The sequence below is a fragment of the Eupeodes corollae genome, chromosome 1 (genome assembly GCF_945859685.1).
Source record: "Eupeodes corollae chromosome 1, idEupCoro1.1, whole genome shotgun sequence".
Lineage (NCBI taxonomy): Eukaryota > Metazoa > Arthropoda > Insecta > Diptera > Syrphidae > Eupeodes > Eupeodes corollae.
In genome coordinates this window covers 22,631,163-22,651,966 of record NC_079147.1, presented here as the reverse complement: position 1 = coordinate 22,651,966, position 20,804 = coordinate 22,631,163, and the positions used below count along the sequence as shown (strand labels likewise).

Here is a 20,804-nt window from a genome sequence, read left to right as displayed (position 1 = left end):
ACATTTACACCCTCGTCAAATGTATTTGTTGCTATAATCAGTTCGTCTACGTAATTTACTACTTTTTGAACAACCTCTTGGAAAACCATTGGTGCATTTACCAAACCAAATGGCATAACGTTGCGTTGTGCTGAAATAGCCCATCTGGAGTTAGGAATGCCGTAAGCTCTTTGCATTCTTCTTTTAAGGGAATCTGATAGTACCCAGCAGTCATATCTAAAGTAGAGAAGAATTTGTTTCCTGCTAATTGTGACAGCTGTTCCTCTACCACTGGCATTATACACTGCTTCTTCACCGTAACTGCATTGAGTGCACGATAATCTATGCACATTCGACTCTCTCCGTTAGATTTTGGAACCAAAACCACCGATGCTGCATGTGGCGACGTACTTGGACGAATAATATTATGCTTCAGAAGATCGTTTGTGATTGCATTTAGCTTTTCCCTAAAGGCAAATGGGACCTGGTATCGTTTTCCAACTATAGGGTTGCTTGTCGTTACTGCAATCTCCATGGTCTTCATATTGCATCAACCCAGTTGAGAATTATCTTCACCAAAACAATCTTCAAATCTTGTGATAAGATCTAACACCACCCTACGATCGCTCACTGTCAGCTCGTCACCGATGGTGGGGATTTTCGATGTTCTCGATTGAATTTGCAAAACTCCAGCTTCGAGTATCATGCGATGATTTTTCCGGCATAGAACTTCGCGACCCAAAAGAATCCCTTGATGTAGAATCTCATCAGGTACTATCTGAAACGTAACGTGCATTTCTTGATTATCCATCCGCAGAACCACCTCGATGACTTCTTTTGATTCTACGATGGAACCCTTTAAATTGCTTTACAGATTCTTTCCGTTCTACGCCCTTTGGAGATGTTGATTCGTTGATAAATGAATGATCACTTCCCGTGTCAACAAATGCTGAATGCTTCTTTATTGCAAACCGCACATCGAGCCTTTCTTGGTGGTTGGGTACATTTGGATGATATGTGTCCCATCTCGTTACAGTTGTAGCATTTTATATTTTTTTGGAAGTTCATAGCTCGTCCGATGTCTGGTTTACGTTCTTCAGCTTCAGTTGAACCAACTGTTGAAAATACCCCTCTCGACGAATAGGCAAGAACTGTTGTGGACAAACTTTCTAACGACCTCAAAAGATTGTTGCACGTCCCGAAGTTCATAGCCAAGAGCGTTCGTGTAATGTTGGGATCATTAATACCATTAATAACGTAAGAATTAACAGAAAGATCATCCAACTTACCTCGTCTTCCAATGGTAAGTATTGCGTAATAATATTCAACCAAAGATTCGCCTGACTTACGTTTGCGTTTCATTAGTTCTCGATGTATTTCTGCTACGTTGATTGAACTAGGGAAATCGTTAAGTAGAGCACTGGTAAAATCCTACCAAGTCTGGAATACCGGCAGTGCATCAACCCAACTCTTTGCTATTCCTTTAAGCTTGTGTTGAGCCGCCAAGAGCATCATTTCATTGCTCCACGAATATAAGCAACGCAATTGCTCTACTTTTGTGATGAATTGTTGTGACGATAGATTTCTTTTCATTGGATCGAATTCATTGAGGATTCCGATGATATCGTGTGTTTTATTTGGAAGAATCATGTGAGCTGTGAGTGGCGTTCCATAGGTTGAAGATTCCGTCGAACCTGAGCCGTGTGACATTGCATTAGACGCTTCTCTGTCGTGAGGAGGATACTCTTGGCCTCTCGGGTTCGTCGTCAATTGTGGTGTAGCCGTGGCCGTATCGACGTTTCTTATACCCACAGCTAATTCACCTACAATTTTCGTCAGATTTGTCATCGTATTCTTCAAGTCGTCCATTTGTGTTTGCCAAGACTTCCGTAGCCATCTCGCTCGACTCTAATTCTTCCGAATCCACTACATCCGATCCAAATAGCTCAATTAATTTTGCAACTTTTTGCGCTTTATTGCCAATTCTTGGTTGGTTTTTCGATTGTAAAAGGCAATTTAATTGGGCAACTTTTAAGCTTTCGAATTTAATCATTTTATTTTATGTATCTTCCTTTTTTTTCCTAATCGTGTGCCGCCGACTCTGTTTCGTTGTCCTCCCGAAGTTTTTCCCCTCAGTTTTTAGTTTTTTTTCCTATTTCGTTTACTTTTCCGTTTCGAGACTCGTTGGAACTTTACCCTGTCTCTTTCGTTTTCAGTATTTTCGTTGAATGAATTCGTTTTGTTTGATTTTTCCCGTTGGACGTTTCTTTATGTTCTCGTTGAGTATATCGCTACTCCGTTTGTATCTATATCCATTTTCGTTGTCGTTGCGCCAAAGATAATAAATTCTAACTTAAGACTGAATGGATTTCTTAAAAAAAATATTTCTGAATCTTTTAACCAGGAACTAGGTTATCCCACTTCTGATTCTGTCAAGATGAACTCAAAACTTTTGATTTGTAAAAAAGTATAATATTTATTTACTGATTAGAAATTGAAATATACATTACAATGCGCAGAAGGCGACTTATCCCTTTTAAACGACGTCGACGACTCCCTATCTCTCCTTCTTCCGATGAGATTCTGGTTTAGGTAGTGTTGCCGTTGACATATATGTATATATATATTATATATAATACACAAATTCATTTTAAATTTATTTTTTAACATAAAGAATTAAAAAAAAAAGTATATTATACCCACTTTTTTTGGCCCCCAAATCATATTGGGCCCAGTGCCTCCAAATGTCTAAATACGCCGCTGGTGACACTCACAAATTACACGTTTCGGAATTTCTTTTCACTTTAAATCTCAAGAGATTCAAAGCTTTTATATCAATGAATATGAAACGTTTATTATATTTTTCAATCAGCCATTAGTTTAACAAAAGTGTCACTTTTGCTGTTTTTGGAACATTTATATTATCGAAAATCGTGTTTAAATCTGAGTTCTAGAGCATACGAAACAAATTTATTTCAAAAGTAGATTTATTTAATTTCTTAAGATCTTTTGTATTAACAGAAAATCAAGAAATGTCTTTCAAAAAGTTTATTTAAAAGTATTTCCTATATTTTAAGATTTAAAAATTGTTTTTTTTTCGAAAATCATTTTAAATTGTGTCTTAAAAGAGGGGTACCCTTCTGGAGCAATACCAAAATATGTTTTTTTTTGTAGATAGAAGCCAAATCAAAAATAAAAAATTTAGATAAAGTTTTAAAAAAAATCGCATATTTTTAAATTTGATGATTGCTTCCAGGTTTCGTCTTAAGAACCTGAATATTTGATCTTTTTCTTAGAAACTAATCATGAAATATGTAATTTAAAGCATGACCACAGTTTTTTTCAAATTCTACATTGAGTGAAAACAAAAATTTTTGGACAGCAAACCGCTTTTTGGTGAATGTCGTTAAATTACTAACAAATCTTTACTTTTACAACTTGACTGTCCACTGGTCAAAAGTTGATGAATTTGTGCTATGTTTTTTTAAAAGGGGTTAATGTCCGATTTATATTATGTTCTTGGTCCAGTCTTAAGTTAAAAGTAATACTTTACGCAATAAAGTTTAAGGAAGCAAAATAAATTTTTTTTTTTTCATCGAATCAGTTTTTTGATGCTTTTAGGAGTTAATTTTTAAATATTATTGGAAGATTTAGAGCTTTTTCGAACTAAGGTAGCAGCTTTTAAAATTGAAATGGAATTTTGTTAGTACTTATTGTATATGAGCTGACTGTAAATTTGCGCATATAGCATAGTCCATTATCTTGCTAGAAATGCTATCTTCATTTTCTGTCTACCCCATTCTTCCAAAAAGAAATCTGCCTTTGATGTTGAGTTTTTCAGCACTTTGCAACAAGTGTTGCTTCAAAATATCTAGATACATGTTTTTATCAAAATTACCATTCCAATACCAATTACCTCCATCCCCTTACCAGCCGATCCGTGGAGATTTAATTTACTTTCATCAATATATATTCCATTAAAATCGGCATCCCTTAAGGTCCGGCGTATTGTCTCAGCGCCGCACTTTTTAAGTAACTATTTAGCTTCTTGGGCTAACTTTTAAATTTCTGCAATTTTTCGTTGGCTTTTTCCATCTTTATAGGTTAAATTATTAGATCGCGGGTTTCGATACTCGTTTGGCGTCCCATGTCGAAAACACAAATTCGAAATATTTAATTATGCGAATGAAACACGAATGAACGGGAATAAGAGCTGCTACTTCAATTTCATTATACAACAAAGTCAAAACAGTATAACTTTTACCGTTAAAACTGAGTGCATCATTTTAGCTTAGACATTGCTTCTAAACAAAATAATTATTATGACTGGTTAAGCTATTAAAACTATATAAATTCTTTAATTTTCGTTAAAACCATCATTTGAATAAACATAATAAATAATATACCGTATGGTTTTCAAAGAAATCAAGTGCATCATTTTGGCTGGGAGGCAAAATATAAATTATCAAAGTTTGGACTCAGATTCAGTCCTGTAAAAGTAAAATTATTAATTCCATAATAAAATCTTACAAAACAAAATAATATTACGAGTATAAATAAATGTATCTAAATACCTATTTACATTTGCACCGAAAATGGCAGATTTCGGCGAATTTAGCAACATTATAAAAATAAATGCCAACTTGACCGCAAATTGTTTGTTCACTTTAACTAACTCAATTTTAACAGTACTGCGAAAGTTTTAAAACTACGAACTATGAATATTGAATTCGTATTTGTTCTTTATATAGTGTTTATTATTTTACCCCGCGTTATATAATCAACAAAATTGTTGGTAGGTCTCGAAATGAAAGGACGAGGCTGGTTTATATTCCGGATTATTACCGATCTGATTTTAGATTATCAGATGGTAGTCCAGACAATTTCATCGATACTAATAATCTCATTGGATAGTTGGTAACGTCATTCATCTTGGTTAGTGATGGAATCAATTGTTTAGTTCTTATGATTTTGAACGTTATACACGAGTATTGTGATGTTTAGTATAATTTTTGAAAACCTTATCGAAGAATTCAGTATAGTAACAAAAATTGGTAGGTATTGTAAAGTATGCGGATGGCAAGAAGTTCAAAGTATCTACATTAATTTAAAAAGCATGCTTAATATTTTCATTCTTCTTTAATTTCATCTGAATTAGGTTTGCAGTGTGATTTGGCGATAATATTTTTATAGAACTTGAAAACAATTTCACTTGCAGCCTTGCTCATAAGCAGTGCATCGTTGTACTGAGCCAAATTGAAGCGTCCATTTGTGTTACACGCTACCAAATTCTTATCCAAGCTATCGAAGACAAAAGTGAAACTGGCAACTGAGCCCAAAGCTTGCCTGTGATCAGGATCTAGGACAAGCTTACCATCACGGTCGACTATGCTGTGAACGGCTGCTATGGTAAACTTCATGGGCACACCTCCGGCTAGCAAAGCTAAACAAGCTGCATTCACAGCACAAGCTTCCATCTATAAAAAAAAAGAAAAAGTTTTATATATCTTTGTAACTCTAGTGAAGAAAGAAAGAAAGAAATTTGACTTACCCCACATCGATTATCCATTTCTTGAAGTTGAATGGAAATTGTTGTCCTGGGATGGAGCGCTGTTAGTAAAGCAGTTTCGCACGTGTTTCTCAATATACATTCTCTGAACTTGTCCTTGATTGTGGGCAATCCAAACTTGGGCCTAAAGATGACTTCAACATTTGCTTTTTCAATTTTTGCGTGTTGTGTTCTTGCTTCGATGGGACCGTACATTGAAGCTAGGACAATTGTTTCACCTGCGAATAAACATAAGAGTTATTGCTATAGGCAAAAGAATGGGAATATTTGTCTTTAAAAGATTTTACCTTGCGAATGAAGAGCAGAACCATCAGCACCTGTGAGCGGATTCAGTTCGCAGTTTATGGGACGTAGAGCGATTTCGTCGGTGATTTCATTTGAGTCGACTTGCATGTTTGAACTGAGTAAAACCATTTTATTTTGAATCAATGTTTCTTAATTGTGTTTCCTTAAAACTATATTAATTAGAGAAAATAAAACTAAACAATAAGGTAAACACTTGGATTGGATAACAAAATCAAATATTTTAGTGCGGTATTCTGATTTTGACGTTTTAGTAGGAATGACATTTGTCAACGATGAACATTAATGTAACGTTTAGTAATAGATTTATATTTGTAACAGTTTGAAGACCTCTGTTATTTAAGGTATGGTGCACATAAGGTCGACTAAAAGACAATCTAATAACCATAGAGGAAATATATTATCATAATATTATGATAAATAATATATTTCCTCTATGCTAGATTCATAAAAACTGACTTAAATCAAGGAAAAACATCAAAAACGAATGGAAAAATATTATAAATGAATACTTACTTACATAAGGTGGCGCTACATTCCTGTGTGAACTAGGGCCTCACCCAACAAACTTCTTCATCTAGCTCGGTCCCTAGCTAGATGTCTCCAGTTTCGCACTCCAAGCTGGGTGAGGTTAACTTGCACTCCAGCGCTCCACCTGATCCACGGTCTTCCTCTACTGCTCTGTCCTGTGAATGTGGATTCGTAGACTTCCTGGGCCGGAGCTTTGGTTTCCATGCGCTCTACCTGATCCAGCCATCTTAGTCGTTGGACTTTTACCCTTCTGGCTAAGTCTACGTCGCTGTACAGCCCGTACAGCTCGTTGTTCCATTTTCTCCTCCACTCCTTTTCGATGCATACAGGACCGTAGATCAAACGAAGAACTTTTCTCTCGAAGCGACCCAAGGTGCTTTCATCTGCTTTTGTCATGGTCCATGCTTCTGAACCGTATAGCAGGACGGGGATGATAAGGGTCTTATATAGCAACACTTTGGTCCCTCGAGAGAGGACTTTACCACTCAATTGCTTTCTTAGTCCAAAGAAACAGTGGTTAGGAAGAGTTATGCTGCGTTTGATCTCAGCGCTGGTGTTGTTTTCTGCGTTTACAGCGGAGCCTAGGTAGACGAAGTCCTTGACTACCTCAAAGTTACGTCTGTCGATTGTGACGTTTTGACCAAAATGTCGGTGTTGTATGTCCTTTCTTGACGACAGCATGTACTTTGATTTGCCCTCATTAACCGTTAAACCCATTTCTGCCGCCTCTGCCTCAATACTCACAAAAACCCAATTGACATCACGCTGAGACAGACTTTTGAAAGATAGTGCCTCTAGTCTTGACGTGTGAGCTCTGCACTATTCTTTCAAGCACGATGTTAAAAAAATCACATGACAGCGCATCACCTTGTCTAAAACCTTTTTTGACATCGAAAGGTTCTGTTAAGTTGTTTCTAACCTTTATGGAGCAGCGTGAATTCTCCATGGTCATCCTATACAAACGGACTAGTTTGGCAGGGATGCCAAAACTAGACATGCCTCTATACAGCTCGTCCCTGTAGATGCTATCATATGCGGCCTTGAAATCGATGAAAAGATGGTGGGTGTCGATTTGGTGCTATTGAGTTTTTTCCAGGATCTGCCGTAATGTGAATATTTGATCGACTGTGGACTTTCCTGGTCTAAAACCACACTGATAAGGACCTATCAGGTTGTTGACGATGGGCTTTAGACGTTCACATATTATGGCAGAGAAGATTTTATAGGCGATGTTAAGTAGACTGATTCCTCTACAGTTGGTGGAGTTAAGAGGGTCTCCTTTTTTCAGGATCGGGCAAACAATACTGAGGTTCCATTAATCGGGCATGCTTTCTTCCGACCATATCTTACAGATAAGTTGGTGCATGCTTCTAAACCACTTATATCCTGCTGCTTTAAATAGCTCGGCATTCAAGCCATCCGCTCCAGCGGCTTTATTAGACTTCAGCTTAGATATGGCAATCTTTACTTCGTCTAAGTCGGGAGGACGGGATTGTTGGCTTTCGTTGTCTATGTTGAATGGATCATCCTGCCTGACAGCGGAATTCAGTTCGCCGCTATACAGTCTGCAGAAGTGGTCCTTCCATATCCTCAGCATTGACTGCGGTTCCACTATGATGTGTCCTTTTTCGTGTTTGCAGCCTTCGGTTTCACCTGTTCATAAAACTTTCGAACTTCATTCCTGCTTTTAAACCTCTCAACATCTTCGACCGCATGCTTCTAATGCCCTCTCTTTTTCCTTCTGTGAAGTCAGTGTTCCTCTCGCCTCTTCTGCTCATAGAGCCATGAGCAGCTCTCGTCCTTTTATGCACCGCCGCTTTGCGTACCTGTTGTTTGGCTGCATTTGCCTGGCAACATTCCTCATCAAACCAGAGGTTCCTTGTTGGTGGCTGTTTGAAACTTAGCACATCAGAGGCGGCTTCTCTGATTGCATCTTGGCAATGTTGCCACTGGTTTTCGATACATTGTGTTGACAGCAGAGTACTTCGAGAGAGGTACCTTGTATTTTGGTCGGAAAAGGTTTTGGCGACCTCTGGCGATTGTAGCCGTCCGATGATGTACCTTCTCCCAGTACCTTCCTGTTTTGCCTTATGTCTGGAAATCCGAAGTGCTACCTTGGCTACAACGAGGTAGTCGTCCGAGTCGATGTTAACTCCTCGGAAAGTTCGTACATCCATAATGCTGGAAGTGTGTCTGGCGTCGATCGCTATATGGTCAATCTGGTTGACGGTAGATTGATCTGGAGAAGTCCAAGTTAAACGAGGTCGTCCAGAAGTATAGTTTGAAAATTCTTCCCAAAGATCGAAAAGGGAAAAAACCCTCGCCTGAGAGATTCTGTACCTCTTCGTGTTCTCAGTTATGCTACCCAAATGAGTCTACGAACTTTCAGACTGATCCCCACTGTAAGCCCCACTCTAGCTGAAAAATGCAGGCGAGCTTTTGAAAAGTTGAAAAGAGAAGTTGACTGACGGGAGAAGATGTTTTGGCGGTATTAGTTGCAGCGCAACTACCACGGCATCAGTTTAACATAAAAAGAATGAGTGCCCCAGAAAAATTTCCATCTTACAAAATTGTCCAAAATGCAAAAAAAAGCTTGCTATCCCGACAGAAATGCGGTGAAAATCACAGCAACATGTGCTGAAGTAAGTCTTTAAGCTTGGCTTCACTAGGTTCTATGTTGGATTGTGTTTTTGACACATTGAAAAAAGAGCTTGACAAATTTTATTTAATATCGAAGTTGGGTTTCGATGGGAGCTTGGGACATACCTTATATAAACAAGCTTTTCACGGTCCAGAAGTAGACGATTCTTCTGTTTTTATAACCTGTTTTGTCACATTCGGCTAGTAAGTGGTGGGCATGTAGTCTTACAAAACCCTTGTCCAGCTTCTACAAAGTATTGTAGACCCCTAAAAATTGAATATACTAAATAGTCAACTGATGTTTCAAAATCCGAAAAAGCTCCGAGTGGATGCAGAGATCCAAAACCTTCAACAAACGTCCAATAGGTGTGTTAAGGTTCAGCACTCATTAATTTTTTCAATGATAAGGTAAGGTTTGAAATGCTTTAACCGACACCACATCAACATATAAATGATTTTTGTGTGGCGTCACTTCGAAAGACTTCAACAATGTCGATTATATGATAAGACGTCCAATAAAAACAGAGCACCTTTCTTTTGGAATGTCTATTCTGCACAATCGGATACGAATGTTCGAATGCCTTGTACATCGGTCGTACGAATTACCCATTAAAAAATGCCAAGAATGGAATTCAAAGGGAGTTCCGAGAACGTTGTGGCTTAATTGTAGATAAACCAAAGCCAGGATTTGGTAACACATATGAAGGCAACACAGCTAGGTGATTTTTTCGAAACCCTGAACTTTCAGCCGAAATAACTAAATTAGACATGGAACTCTTTAAAAAAATGAACACAATTATGATCTTTGTTTCCAGTGGATATGAAATTTATGTTTAAAACAGGGAATTTGCGTTCGACACAGCGAGGTACTTCGTCAATAAAAATCTCTGGTATCGTATGCCTCCAACTCTACATAAGCATTTTATTCATGGCCCAGAAATTATATCATCTGCACTTTTGCCTACCGGACAACTTGCGGAGGAAGTGCAGGAATCACGAAACAAAGATTTCAAAAATGTTCGTGAGAACTTCTCAAGAAAATCCAGCTGTGAAAAAATGAACGAAGATATATTTAATTTCTTTATAATGAGCTCGTATCCAATTATTACTTCCAAGCAAAAACAGCAAAAAAACCATTCTTTACCCAAAGAAGCCCTGTGTCTGCTTAAACCTTCAAATGTCGATGAATCGAACACTGTTTTTGAGTTCGATTGTGATGAGGATTACAGTGAAGATGACAGCGATGACTTTTAATTTTAGATACATTGCAAAAATTTCTTTGTTTTGAGTTTGTATTTAATTATTAAATTTCTTTAAATTTACAATATGTCTCAATAAATCTCTCAATAAAAGTTTTTATTTCTTTGTTTCTTATTTTTTTTAGAGAGACACAAGTTGGTGAGTAAGGTCAGTCTAGTTGACAAAAAATAGGTCTTAAGCAAAAAATTCTTTAAGTCGAAAAATACAAATTGACACATTTAAGAAAAGAGGGCGTTTTAGTAGGCGTGGCTGGGACTTGGATCTAAAAATGTATTTTGCTTGGGCTCAGAAGTTCATGTGCAAAATTTCATCCTTCTAGCTCTAACGGTTGATTTAATGCCACGTTTTAGGTCATTCTGCCCCAACGTGTGACTCTTTGAATGACACTTTATTCTTCATAGCAAAGCCCTGTCCTTATAACGAAATGAAATTTCTCAACTTGTTTGTTTTATTTAGCCAGACATTTTATTTCAAAATAAATAGAACTTCTGCTCGTAAGGATATCGATATAAAGTGCTTTAATGTGAACTTGCCTTTAAAAAAGGTTGTCATGTTTGAGAGTCCCTGGAACAAATAATCTAGTACAATGTAAACAAAAAACATCTGAACGTTCGGTTGACGGAAAATGTACATGAGCATTGCGCAACTGCAACGCAAAGTTAACAGCTTTTTTTGTTTGATGTCTTTTGTAATTCTGTCGTCTGTAAATTGACTTGAACGGTTTAAGAAACAATAGAAGTCCCTTTGCCTTGAATGAGCTAAGAAAATAATAAATTAAGTTGACTTAATTTCTTTTACAATTAAACACCAAAAACTACAATCTCCAGCAGCAACAATGTCTGACTCAGAAACAACAAACAATAAGGCCGAATTGGTGAGAAAACTAAATGAACAACATGATTGAAATTCCCTTAGACTCGAGTTACAATAATGCAACAAATTTAATTGCATTTTAGTTCACCTTGGATAATTCTCTCATTGATATCGATATGGTGGAAGTTGAAGAACTTCTTGACAGTGCATCAAGACTTCTGGAAGAAGTCTACAGTACCCGGCCTCAAGCAGCAATGCAAACAATACCATCAAGTCCCCGCGAGGATGCTATGCAACAAGGTATGCTTTGATTTCATCTCCGGTTGATGGACTACCTTTGTTTTAAGATTAACTTTATCTCCCTTTGTGTTTCAGTCCAAAGATTTCTTAGTTCAATTCGAGAACCAGAGGAAGAAGAAGACGTGGTCTTCGTCGAAGCTCGCCCCGGAAATGCACCGCCAGCCGGCGCCCGTACAACAGCTATAGTAGACCTATGCACACCGACAACAGCTGACGACGAAAATCTAGACACATCACAGACCGACACACGTCCCTCGCGAAGACGGCGTAGGGCAGAAAACATTGTACCAGTCCGATTCCCAAATATTGAAAATGAACCTAACTGCTCAAACTTTACCTCGAAAACCCGTCGTGGAACAAGGGCACAAGCACAGAGACAGCCAAAACCAGAGCCTGTTGATAAAAGCGACGACGAGCCATCAATTATTCAGATTGACTCGCCAGCCACCTATGGCAGTGGGAAGAAAACAAACAGAACCCCCCCAGGCCCCAATGGGACAGCAATGCCGGCATTGACCTGCGCCGTTTGTATGGATAGCGTAATTGGCCGACAACCTTCGTCTACCTCATGTGGGCACATCTTTTGTCATTCGTGCATTATGCAGGCCATCCGTCTGACCAAGAAATGTCCCCTTTGCAATTGCAAGTTAAGACAAAACCAAGTGCACCGAGTGTACTTTTGAATAACCTCTTTTTTTAAGGACTGCTAAATTATATTTATGTATTTACGTCTGTTTTATTAGATATTGTGTAATTTTTCTTTATACTTTTTGTTTTAAATATTTAAATAAATCAAAAAAAAAAACAAAAACAATTAACAATGAAAACAACACTTGATTAATATTATTTAATTTGCCTATACTTAAAAAAAAGGAGAAAAGAACAACAAATAATTGAGTGAGATTATTATTTTATGATTTTGTGTCAATGTGTTAATCTTCCTAAATCTTCTAGAACATCGCTTTCTTCAATATCATCATCATCATCTTCATCCTCGTCATCGTCGATGTCATCATCGCTCTCGGTTGGATATTCTTCTAGGGAATCATCATCCAAGTCGGGGAATTCAACTGCCGGCTAAAAATATAAAATACAACAAAGGTTATGGTTTTCGTTAACATTTTCATGTAAAACTATTGTTGTTTAGTATTTAAACGTCTGATTTATTTAAGTGTTCTTGGGCTCACAAATTAAGTCCTGATTATCTCAAAAGTTTATAAATTTTTAAACTTTGCAAACTTAAGCATCATTGATGCTACACAAATTTGGTTAACTTTAAAGACTAACTACGACCTATAAGTCTATCATCATTCCTTCTTAAGACCTTGGAAAGATTGATTGATATCCATTTAAGGGCACGTATCGATACAAGACTTCTGTCTTCGTCTCAAAATGCCTACTGTGAAGGCAAATCGGTGGAAACAACGTTACACACTTTAGTACGCACCGTCGAATATTCCCTCCATCATAAAGAGTTCACTATGGTTGCTTTTCTTGACATCGAAGGTGACTTTAACAACGTGGACACATCTGCACTAACAACTCTAAATGTAGAGAGTTCGCTTAGGGAGTGAATTCATTTAATGCTTACTAGCAGAATAATTAACTCAGAACTGGGCAATTCTTCTGGTAGACGATTCGTTAGTAGACCCCGCAAAGTGGTGTTTTATCCCCTCTCCTCTGGAACCTAGGGGTGAATTAAATCCTAACTAGTCTGGATGCGGAGGGCTTCAGTGATATCCTATGCGGATGACGTTGCTATAGCAGTTTCAGGAAAGCATTTAAACATCCTAAAAGAACTCTTACAAAATGCCTGGGACAGACTAATACTTTGGGGTGATCGGTGTGGACTGGGTGTTAACCCACACAAAACCGGTCTGGTCTTATTTTCGAGGAGATACAAAATTCCATTTGTCAACCCTCCCTATATTAAAGGAATCCAATTAAGACGAGGCTTAATACCTGAGTCTTGTTTAAGATAAAAAAAAAACTAAATTGGAAACGCAACGAACAGTGGATTGCTTTAAAGAAAGCTATAAACCACGACAAATTATATATAGTCCAACGTTTAGCTAGCATTAGTATAAGCGGATCGCTTCGCACGACCCCGTCTGCGGCACTGGACACCTTGCTCTACCTCACACCTCTTAATTTATTTAGCAAACAAATAGCTGCAAGCTCTACTATTCGCCTCAATGCTTCGTCGCCGTGGATTAACAACAACATTGGCCACTCCGTAATTCTCAGGTATTTAGAATCAATTCCAAAGCACACAGACTACACCATCCCTCAACTCCAATTCGACAGAAATTTCCAGATTTCCATACCTCCCAGATCTTTCTGGAAGGATAGGACATTTTTGGAGGATGAGTCAATCCATTTTTACACAGATGGGTCAAAAACAAAAGAAGGGGTTGGTGGGGGTGTGTACTCTGAACGACTGAAATTAAGTCTGTCATTCCGCCTCCCCAATCATTGTAGCGTGTTCCAGGCGGAACTTTTGGCGATAAAAGAAGTCTTGTCTTGGCTCAAAGAAAACGTGATATCAACTTCTGATATCCGTATTTTGTCAGATAGTCAGGCTGCTATCAAATCTCTGTACTCTGTCTCTACAAAATCTATAACAGTCCATAACTGTCGATCATCTCTAATGGAGATAGCACAACAGTTTAATATTCATTTTTGCTGGGTGCCGAGCCATAAAGACATTCCAGATAACTGTAAGGCAGATGAACTCGCCAGGAACGGTACAGTACAGCCCATGCTACCACGTTTGGCAAGTATTGACATAACAATCGCTACTTGTAAACTGTTGCTAATGCAAGACGCTGTGAGGAGGGCAGTCACCAGGTGGAACAACATCACCACGTGTCAAGTCACAAAAAACATCTGGCCAACACTGGATTTAAAACGTTCAAGGTGCTTGCTCTCTCTAAGCAGATCGCATATAAGCTCGATAATAGGTGTCCTAACCGGACACTTTCTAATAGGAAAGCACCACGAGACTAGGCGTATTCTCAAATGACTTTTACAGAAACTGTATGAACGAGGAAGAGGAAGAAACAGTTCTTCATCTTCTGTGCACATGCCCTGCTCTGGCTCAAAAACGCAACAATTACCTAGGAGAATTCTTCTTTAACGATCTAAACGATCTAAATCATATCAGTTTCAGTATAATCAGCCTCTCACATTTCTTAAGGGACTCAAACTGGTTCCATTGAGCTTAGTAGGAAGCCTCAAGATTCATGTGGTATCACAATGCGCCATTAAACTGGCCTAAGTGTGTCCGTTTCCATCTTGGACAGCTACTTCAACCTAACCTAAGACTAATTGGTGGAAATTGGACCGAAGATCAAAAAAGTGTTAAATCTTCTACTAAAAATCGGCGATTCAAAATCTCTGGGGACACAGCACGTCCGAAATTGGGCTCAAGTGAGTGTTCTTAGACGTTCGGGTATAACGATTATTCTAAGATGTTTCCACTAAGGCACCTCTTCTTTTATCCAGACGGCAGCGGAGAAATTCCCAAGATAGACTCAAAAGTAGTGTTTACAGTTTCAGTTAGGTTGAACTACTTAGTGAACAGTTTATAGGGCTACTACGACATATTCGAAGCCCGAATGTAAGGAATGGTTACGCCGGATTTTGCATTGGAGTTAAATCAAGGAGCTGGTCGTTCAGGTTAAAGGTCGTACGTCAGGGTGACTTCCTGACCACTTAAAGAAAACCCAGTTGCGAAGCACCAACATGCTTTGGATACGGACGAATGTACTGTTTACAAACCAACGCAAACAAATTAAGGACAACGAACTTCGGATATCCACGATGAATGTTAGGTCCCTTAATAGACCACGTGCAGCCGAACAATAAGCGTTGGCCTTAGACTGTTATAAAAAGCCGATATCACCGCCATGCAGGAAATTCAATGGGATGGACCGGGAAAATGGAGATGGATGCGATATCGACTATGCTGACTGCTACGGAGGAAACCAACAACTCTTATTTGCATGTGGCTTTGCCATTGGAGACAGACTTAGGCAATAAGTCTTGAGCTATAGGTGCATCAACGAGCACCTCTTTGTTTGTTCCTGTTCTCAGACCTGTTAAGTCCGTTGGGAACCCCTCAAGGGGCATAGGGCCTCTACTACGCCTCCGCGCCATCGTGTGCGGTTTCCGGAGATGTGTTTCAGCTCCCTCCAATTTTTGCCATGTGCTTCTCGGTCGTCCAGATCTTCTTCCTTCTTATGTGAGCGGATTCCACTGCATAGCCTGCTAGTCGTTACGTTTTCGAAGCGTATTTCCAATCCATTACCACTTACGCCTTCGTATTATATATGTATGTACTATGTCTATAGGTTCCTGGTCTGTCCTTCTATGAAGGACCTCATTTAATATACGGTTTAGCCAACAAATCTTTAGGATGTTACGAAGGGTTTCCAGCTTTCTTGTAATGGCTGAAGCACAGATTCGACATTTGTGCCAAACAGTCGTAGCTTTGTTCTTAAGCTGATAGAGTTATTCCTCCAAATTTTTGACAGCATACCGAACGCCACTTTTGCTTTGCCGATGCGGCAGATGACGTCTTATTCGGTTCCGCCTTCGATGGAGAGGATACTTTCAAAGTATTTAAACCTCTTCACTTTTTCCACCGGTTGCGAGGAAATATTTAATTGAGAGGATGGTCGGGTTTAGATTCTGATCATTTTTGTTTTGCGAAATTCATTTTCAGCCCCACAACTTTTGCTTCTCTCTCCACACTTGTTGTCATTTGATGAGGATTCATGATCCTATGAGAGAGTTAGTAAACATCGGCCGCGTAATCCAAGTGCTTTAAATAGGATGTCAAAGTTTTTTGGATCTCTCCGCTGCCTGACAAAGCTGCGCGCAGTACATCGGTTATCACCAACAAAAACAATATTGGCGACAGAATACAGCCCTGGCTGACTCCGCTTCGGATTTCAAAATCATCTGACAACCTACCATCGTGCAGAACGTGACAATTGGATCCATCATATGTTGCTTTAATGATAACAATTAGTTTTTCTAGGAAGCCTCTCCTGCGTAAAGCTAACCTGATATACTCCCTGTTAAGACTATCAAAAATCAAAGGCCTTCTCGAAGTCGATGAACAGAAGGTGTAGTGGTTATCTATATTCAACTTACTGTTCAATAATCATCCGCAGGGTGTTGATATGATCAATACAGGATGATCCAGCGCGGAATCATGCTTGTTCGGCATCGAGTGTGGCCTCAAGGTGTTCTCTGATGCGTTCCAGTATGACTTTTGCTGCTATTTTAACAATGGCAGCGCGCACGCCCCTACAGAAGAGAAGGATGACATCACCAAAGATATGTTTTTCGAGCTCTAAGACAAAACATGAGCAGTGTCCTACCTACGATATTAAAATTGTATTGGGCGATTTTAAGGCCAAGCTATGAAGGGAAGACCTTTGGTGAAATAATCGGGAAAAACAAAATGCACGACAACACTTCCGATAACGAATATAGGTTCATCGATTTTAATGCGGGGCGAAACGTCATGGTAGCCAGTACGCGTTTTCCACACCTCAACATCCACAAAGGAACTTGAACTTCTCTAGATCAATTTACCGTCAACCAGATTGACCATATTGCGATCGACGACAGACACGCTTTCAGCATCATGGATGTCCGAACTTTGCGTGGAGCTAACGTCGACTCGGACAACTACCTCGTTGTAGCCAAGGCAGCACTTCGAGTTTCCAGACCCAAGGCAAAACAAGGAGATTCTGGGAGAAGGAACAACGTCGAACGGAAGTTCTCTGCCACCAACACAATGTATCGGGAACCTGTGACAACATTGCTAAGATGCAATCCAAAAAATCGGCTCTGACGTGCTGGGTTTCAAGCAGCCACCAATAAGGATCCCCTGGTTTGATGAGGAATATCGGCAGGCAAATGCAGCCAAACAACAGGCACTCAAAGCGGCCGCCACGGCGCTGCATAAAAGGACGAGAGCTGCTCATGAGCTCTATGAGCAGAAGAGGAGAGAGGAACGCCGACTTCTTAGAAGAAAAAAGAGAGGGCATGAGAAGCGTGCGGTCGAAGATGTTGAGAGGTTTAAAAGCAGGAATGAAGTACAAAAGTTTTATGAACAGGTGAAACGAAATTCTCAGGTACACCTAGAACCGAAGGCTGCAAAGACGAAAGTGGAAACATCATAGTGGAACCGCAGTCAAAGCTGAGGATATTGAAGGACCACTTCTGCAGACTGTATAACGGCGACAACGAATCGAATTCCGCTGTAAGGAAGATAAAACCACTCAACCTAGGCGACGCAGATCAACAATTCCGCCTACCCGACCTTGACGAAGTGAAGATAGCTATATCTAAACTTAAGTCAAACAAAGCTGCTGGAGCTGACGGCATCGCTGTCGAACTATTCAAAGCAGCAGGCGATGACTTGGTAGGGAGCATGCACCAACTCATCTGCAAAATATGGTCGGAAGAAAGAATGTCCGATGAGTGGAATCTCAGCATAGTGTGCCCGATGCATAAGAAAGGAGACCCTCTAAACTGCGCTACAGAGGCATCAGCCTCCTTAACATTGCGTATAAGATCCTCTCTACCGTATTATGTGAACGTCTGAAACCATTCGTCAACAATCTGATTGTACCTTATCAGTGTGGCTTAGACCAGGAAAGTCCACAATCGACCTCCATCTCTTTATCGATTTTAAAGCCGCGTACGACAGCATCCATAGGGAACAGCTCTACAGAGCAATGTCTAGTTTTGGCATCCCTGTCAAACTTATCCGTTTGTGCAGAATGACGATGGAGAATGCACGCTGCTCTATCAAGGTCGGAAAAGATCTTACCGATGCATTTGATGTCAAAAAAGGTTTTAGACAAGGCACTGTCATGCGACTTCTTCAATATCGTTCTGGAAAGAATTGTGCAAAACTTAAACGTCAATACTAGAGGCACAATCTTCGAAAAATCCATCCAATTACTCGGATACGCAGATGATATTGACATAATTGGAAGATCAAACCGTGATGTCAGTGGAGCGTTTTTGAGCATTGCGACGGAAGCGAAGAAGATGGGTTTAGTGGTGAATGAGTGCAAGACCAAGTATATGCTCTCATCAAAAAAGGACACTCAACAACGACGTCTTGGACAAAGGACTTTGTCTACCTAGGCACCACTATTAACACAGACAACGACACCAGCGCTGAAATCAAACGAAGAATAACTCTTGCAAATCGCTGCTTCTTTGGACTTAGAAGGCAATTGAGAAGTAAAGTCCTCTCTCGAGCATCTAAAATCACCATCTATAAGACGCTCATCATCCCGGTTCTCATTTATGGCGCTGAGGCCTGGACCCTGTTAAAGAAAGATGAGAGCGTCTTAAGATGCTTCGAGAGAAAAATTCTTCGGGTGATTTTTGGTCCCGCACGCATAGATGTAGAATGGAGGAGAAGATATAACGACGAACTGTACGGGCTGTACAGCGACACTGGCCTAGTTAACAGTATTAAAGTACAAGGACTTAGATGGCTAGGTTATGTACAGCGAATTGACATCAACGCTATAGCCCGGAAGGTCTTCGAATCCAATCCCGAGGGACGGCGCAGTAGAGGAAGACCGCGACTCAGGTGGGTGAAGACCTCAATCAATTTGGCGTGCGAAACTGGAGACAGCTAGCTAGGGGCCGAGCTGGCTGGAGACGCATGTTGGTTGAGGCCCAGGTCCACAACGGACTGTAGCGCCACCTTAAGTTAGTTAGTAAGATACATTTATTTTTGAAAATCTCATTCAGAATTGTAAGCAATATTACGACTTTTCGAATTATGTTTAAGAAAACCGAATTCAGAAATCATACTAAATGATATCCCTTTACATTTTCAAAAAAAAAGACGAAAATATCCAAGCTAATTTGTTCTTACCTGCCCCGATTGAATATTGATTTCGATTTGTAAACGAATGTCCATGATGAGGAAGACTGTTGTGACAAGTACTGGAATAGTCACGCGACTCTTCCAAGCTAAGTCTGTTAGAAACAGGAAAACCTCTCCAAACGGCGAATTCATTTTTTAGTTTTAACGTTTGCTAATTTATGATTATATATTGTATCCAAAACAAACTAGTATGCTTAACGACTGTTTGATTCACTATTAGAGTCGTCTTGTGCTTGTGGGTCGGCGGTTTCTTCTAGGTCTTCTTCAGCTTCCAATTGATCGTACTTTACGATGTGAACAATTTCTCCTACCGATAACGCTTGAACGGGTTGTATATGATGACGATAGAGCTCTTGGACTGCTGAATCACCTGAAGAAATTGGTGCGTCAAGCTCAAGGGTTTCGTCTTTATTGATAAAAAGATTGTCTTCTAACAAATTGCGCAGACACTCGGCTCGTTTTTCTGAAAGAGCTTCTAGAATTTTAGGATTCTTCTTGATTTTCTTTAATTTTTTCTCTGTGAAAATTTTAATTTTCATTGATTTTATTTTCTCTCATCGAATATACGAAGCAAAAGTGATTTTACCTAAAGACTGAAGATAATCCTCAGAGTCCGGAAGTCGAGAGTGTTCAGTTGTTTCCTTTTCAATTGAGGCGTTTGCGATGTTGTGCGTTGGCAGAAAATTGTCTTCGAATTGTAAAGATGATTGCGAATCAGATAGATTGAAATTTGTTTCGTTGGAATTTAAATCGGTTGGTGAATTTTCTAAAGATTTTTGATTAATTGTTTTTTCACGGACCAACCAAGGATCCGTCATTTTAAATTTTGTTGATGTTTTTTTTGATATTATTTTCCTCTTTTGATTTTTATGACATCCTTTCTTTGTTGACAGATGACAGCTGTTAAAAATGGTTAATTGTACTAGAATATGAAGTTTGTAATTCTGTCGATTGTGGGCCTAAGGTGGAAACAGGTTAGTGTACAGTAATATTTGAAAATGTCTTTTCACATTGGAGTTTTTCGTGGATACTTATTTTGACGTTTTTGTTCAAATTTAATTTTAAACTTCAAATTTTATTTAATATTTGGTCATGAAACATAATAATAATTTTGTAGCTATCAATTTATGCAAACGTGTGACCATTTCAAATTTTTGTAGTTCACGGTTCTCGTGTTCACTTTGTGTATTAATATTTTTTCATTAATTCTCACGCTTGCATATTATTGCAAAGTTGCATTTTCTGTTTTTTCTTTATTTTGGTCTGTATACTTTTTTAAGAAATAAAGTTTAGTTTCCGTTCAACCTTCAAGCAGAAAGTTACAATTTGTCTCGTGATTTGGTATTATTTTTACGATCTGAAAAATTAACAATGGCGACCGTGACAGGACAATATTAAAAAAGAGTTTTTAGTGGCCTGTAGTGAAATTAAAAATCCTTAATCGAACTTTTACTAAATATAACCATGGCA

The 20,804-nt window shown here is 39.0% G+C and overlaps 4 protein-coding genes across 4 annotated transcripts; 1 reads left to right on the top strand and 3 right to left on the bottom strand.

Moving 5' to 3' along the window:
- Positions 1–5,099: 5,099 nt before the first annotated feature.
- Positions 5,100–6,110, bottom strand: LOC129939557 (exosome complex component RRP46). Its single transcript, XM_056047599.1, has 3 exons — positions 5,836–6,110; positions 5,531–5,766; positions 5,100–5,456 (listed from the first exon to the last, which is right to left on the bottom strand). Exons 1-3 carry the CDS (start codon positions 5,960–5,962, stop codon positions 5,109–5,111), a joined length of 711 nt encoding a protein of 236 aa, XP_055903574.1. The 5' UTR covers positions 5,963–6,110; the 3' UTR covers positions 5,100–5,108.
- A 4,812-nt stretch (positions 6,111–10,922) lies between these two features.
- LOC129941707 (uncharacterized) lies at positions 10,923–12,215 on the top strand. Its single transcript, XM_056050406.1, has 3 exons — positions 10,923–11,156; positions 11,239–11,395; positions 11,471–12,215. The coding sequence occupies exons 1-3, from the start codon at positions 11,118–11,120 to the stop codon at positions 12,076–12,078; spliced, it is 804 nt and encodes a 267-aa protein (XP_055906381.1). The 5' UTR covers positions 10,923–11,117; the 3' UTR covers positions 12,079–12,215.
- A 13-nt stretch (positions 12,216–12,228) lies between these two features.
- LOC129941709 (trigger factor) lies at positions 12,229–19,466 on the bottom strand. Its single transcript, XM_056050408.1, has 2 exons — positions 19,323–19,466; positions 12,229–12,472 (listed from the first exon to the last, which is right to left on the bottom strand). Exons 1-2 carry the CDS (start codon positions 19,464–19,466, stop codon positions 12,320–12,322), a joined length of 297 nt encoding a protein of 98 aa, XP_055906383.1. The 3' UTR covers positions 12,229–12,319.
- A 62-nt stretch (positions 19,467–19,528) lies between these two features.
- Positions 19,529–20,240, bottom strand: LOC129941708 (uncharacterized). Its single transcript, XM_056050407.1, has 2 exons — positions 19,921–20,240; positions 19,529–19,851 (listed from the first exon to the last, which is right to left on the bottom strand). Exons 1-2 carry the CDS (start codon positions 20,150–20,152, stop codon positions 19,529–19,531), a joined length of 555 nt encoding a protein of 184 aa, XP_055906382.1. The 5' UTR covers positions 20,153–20,240.
- Between the last annotated feature and the right edge of the window lie 564 nt (positions 20,241–20,804).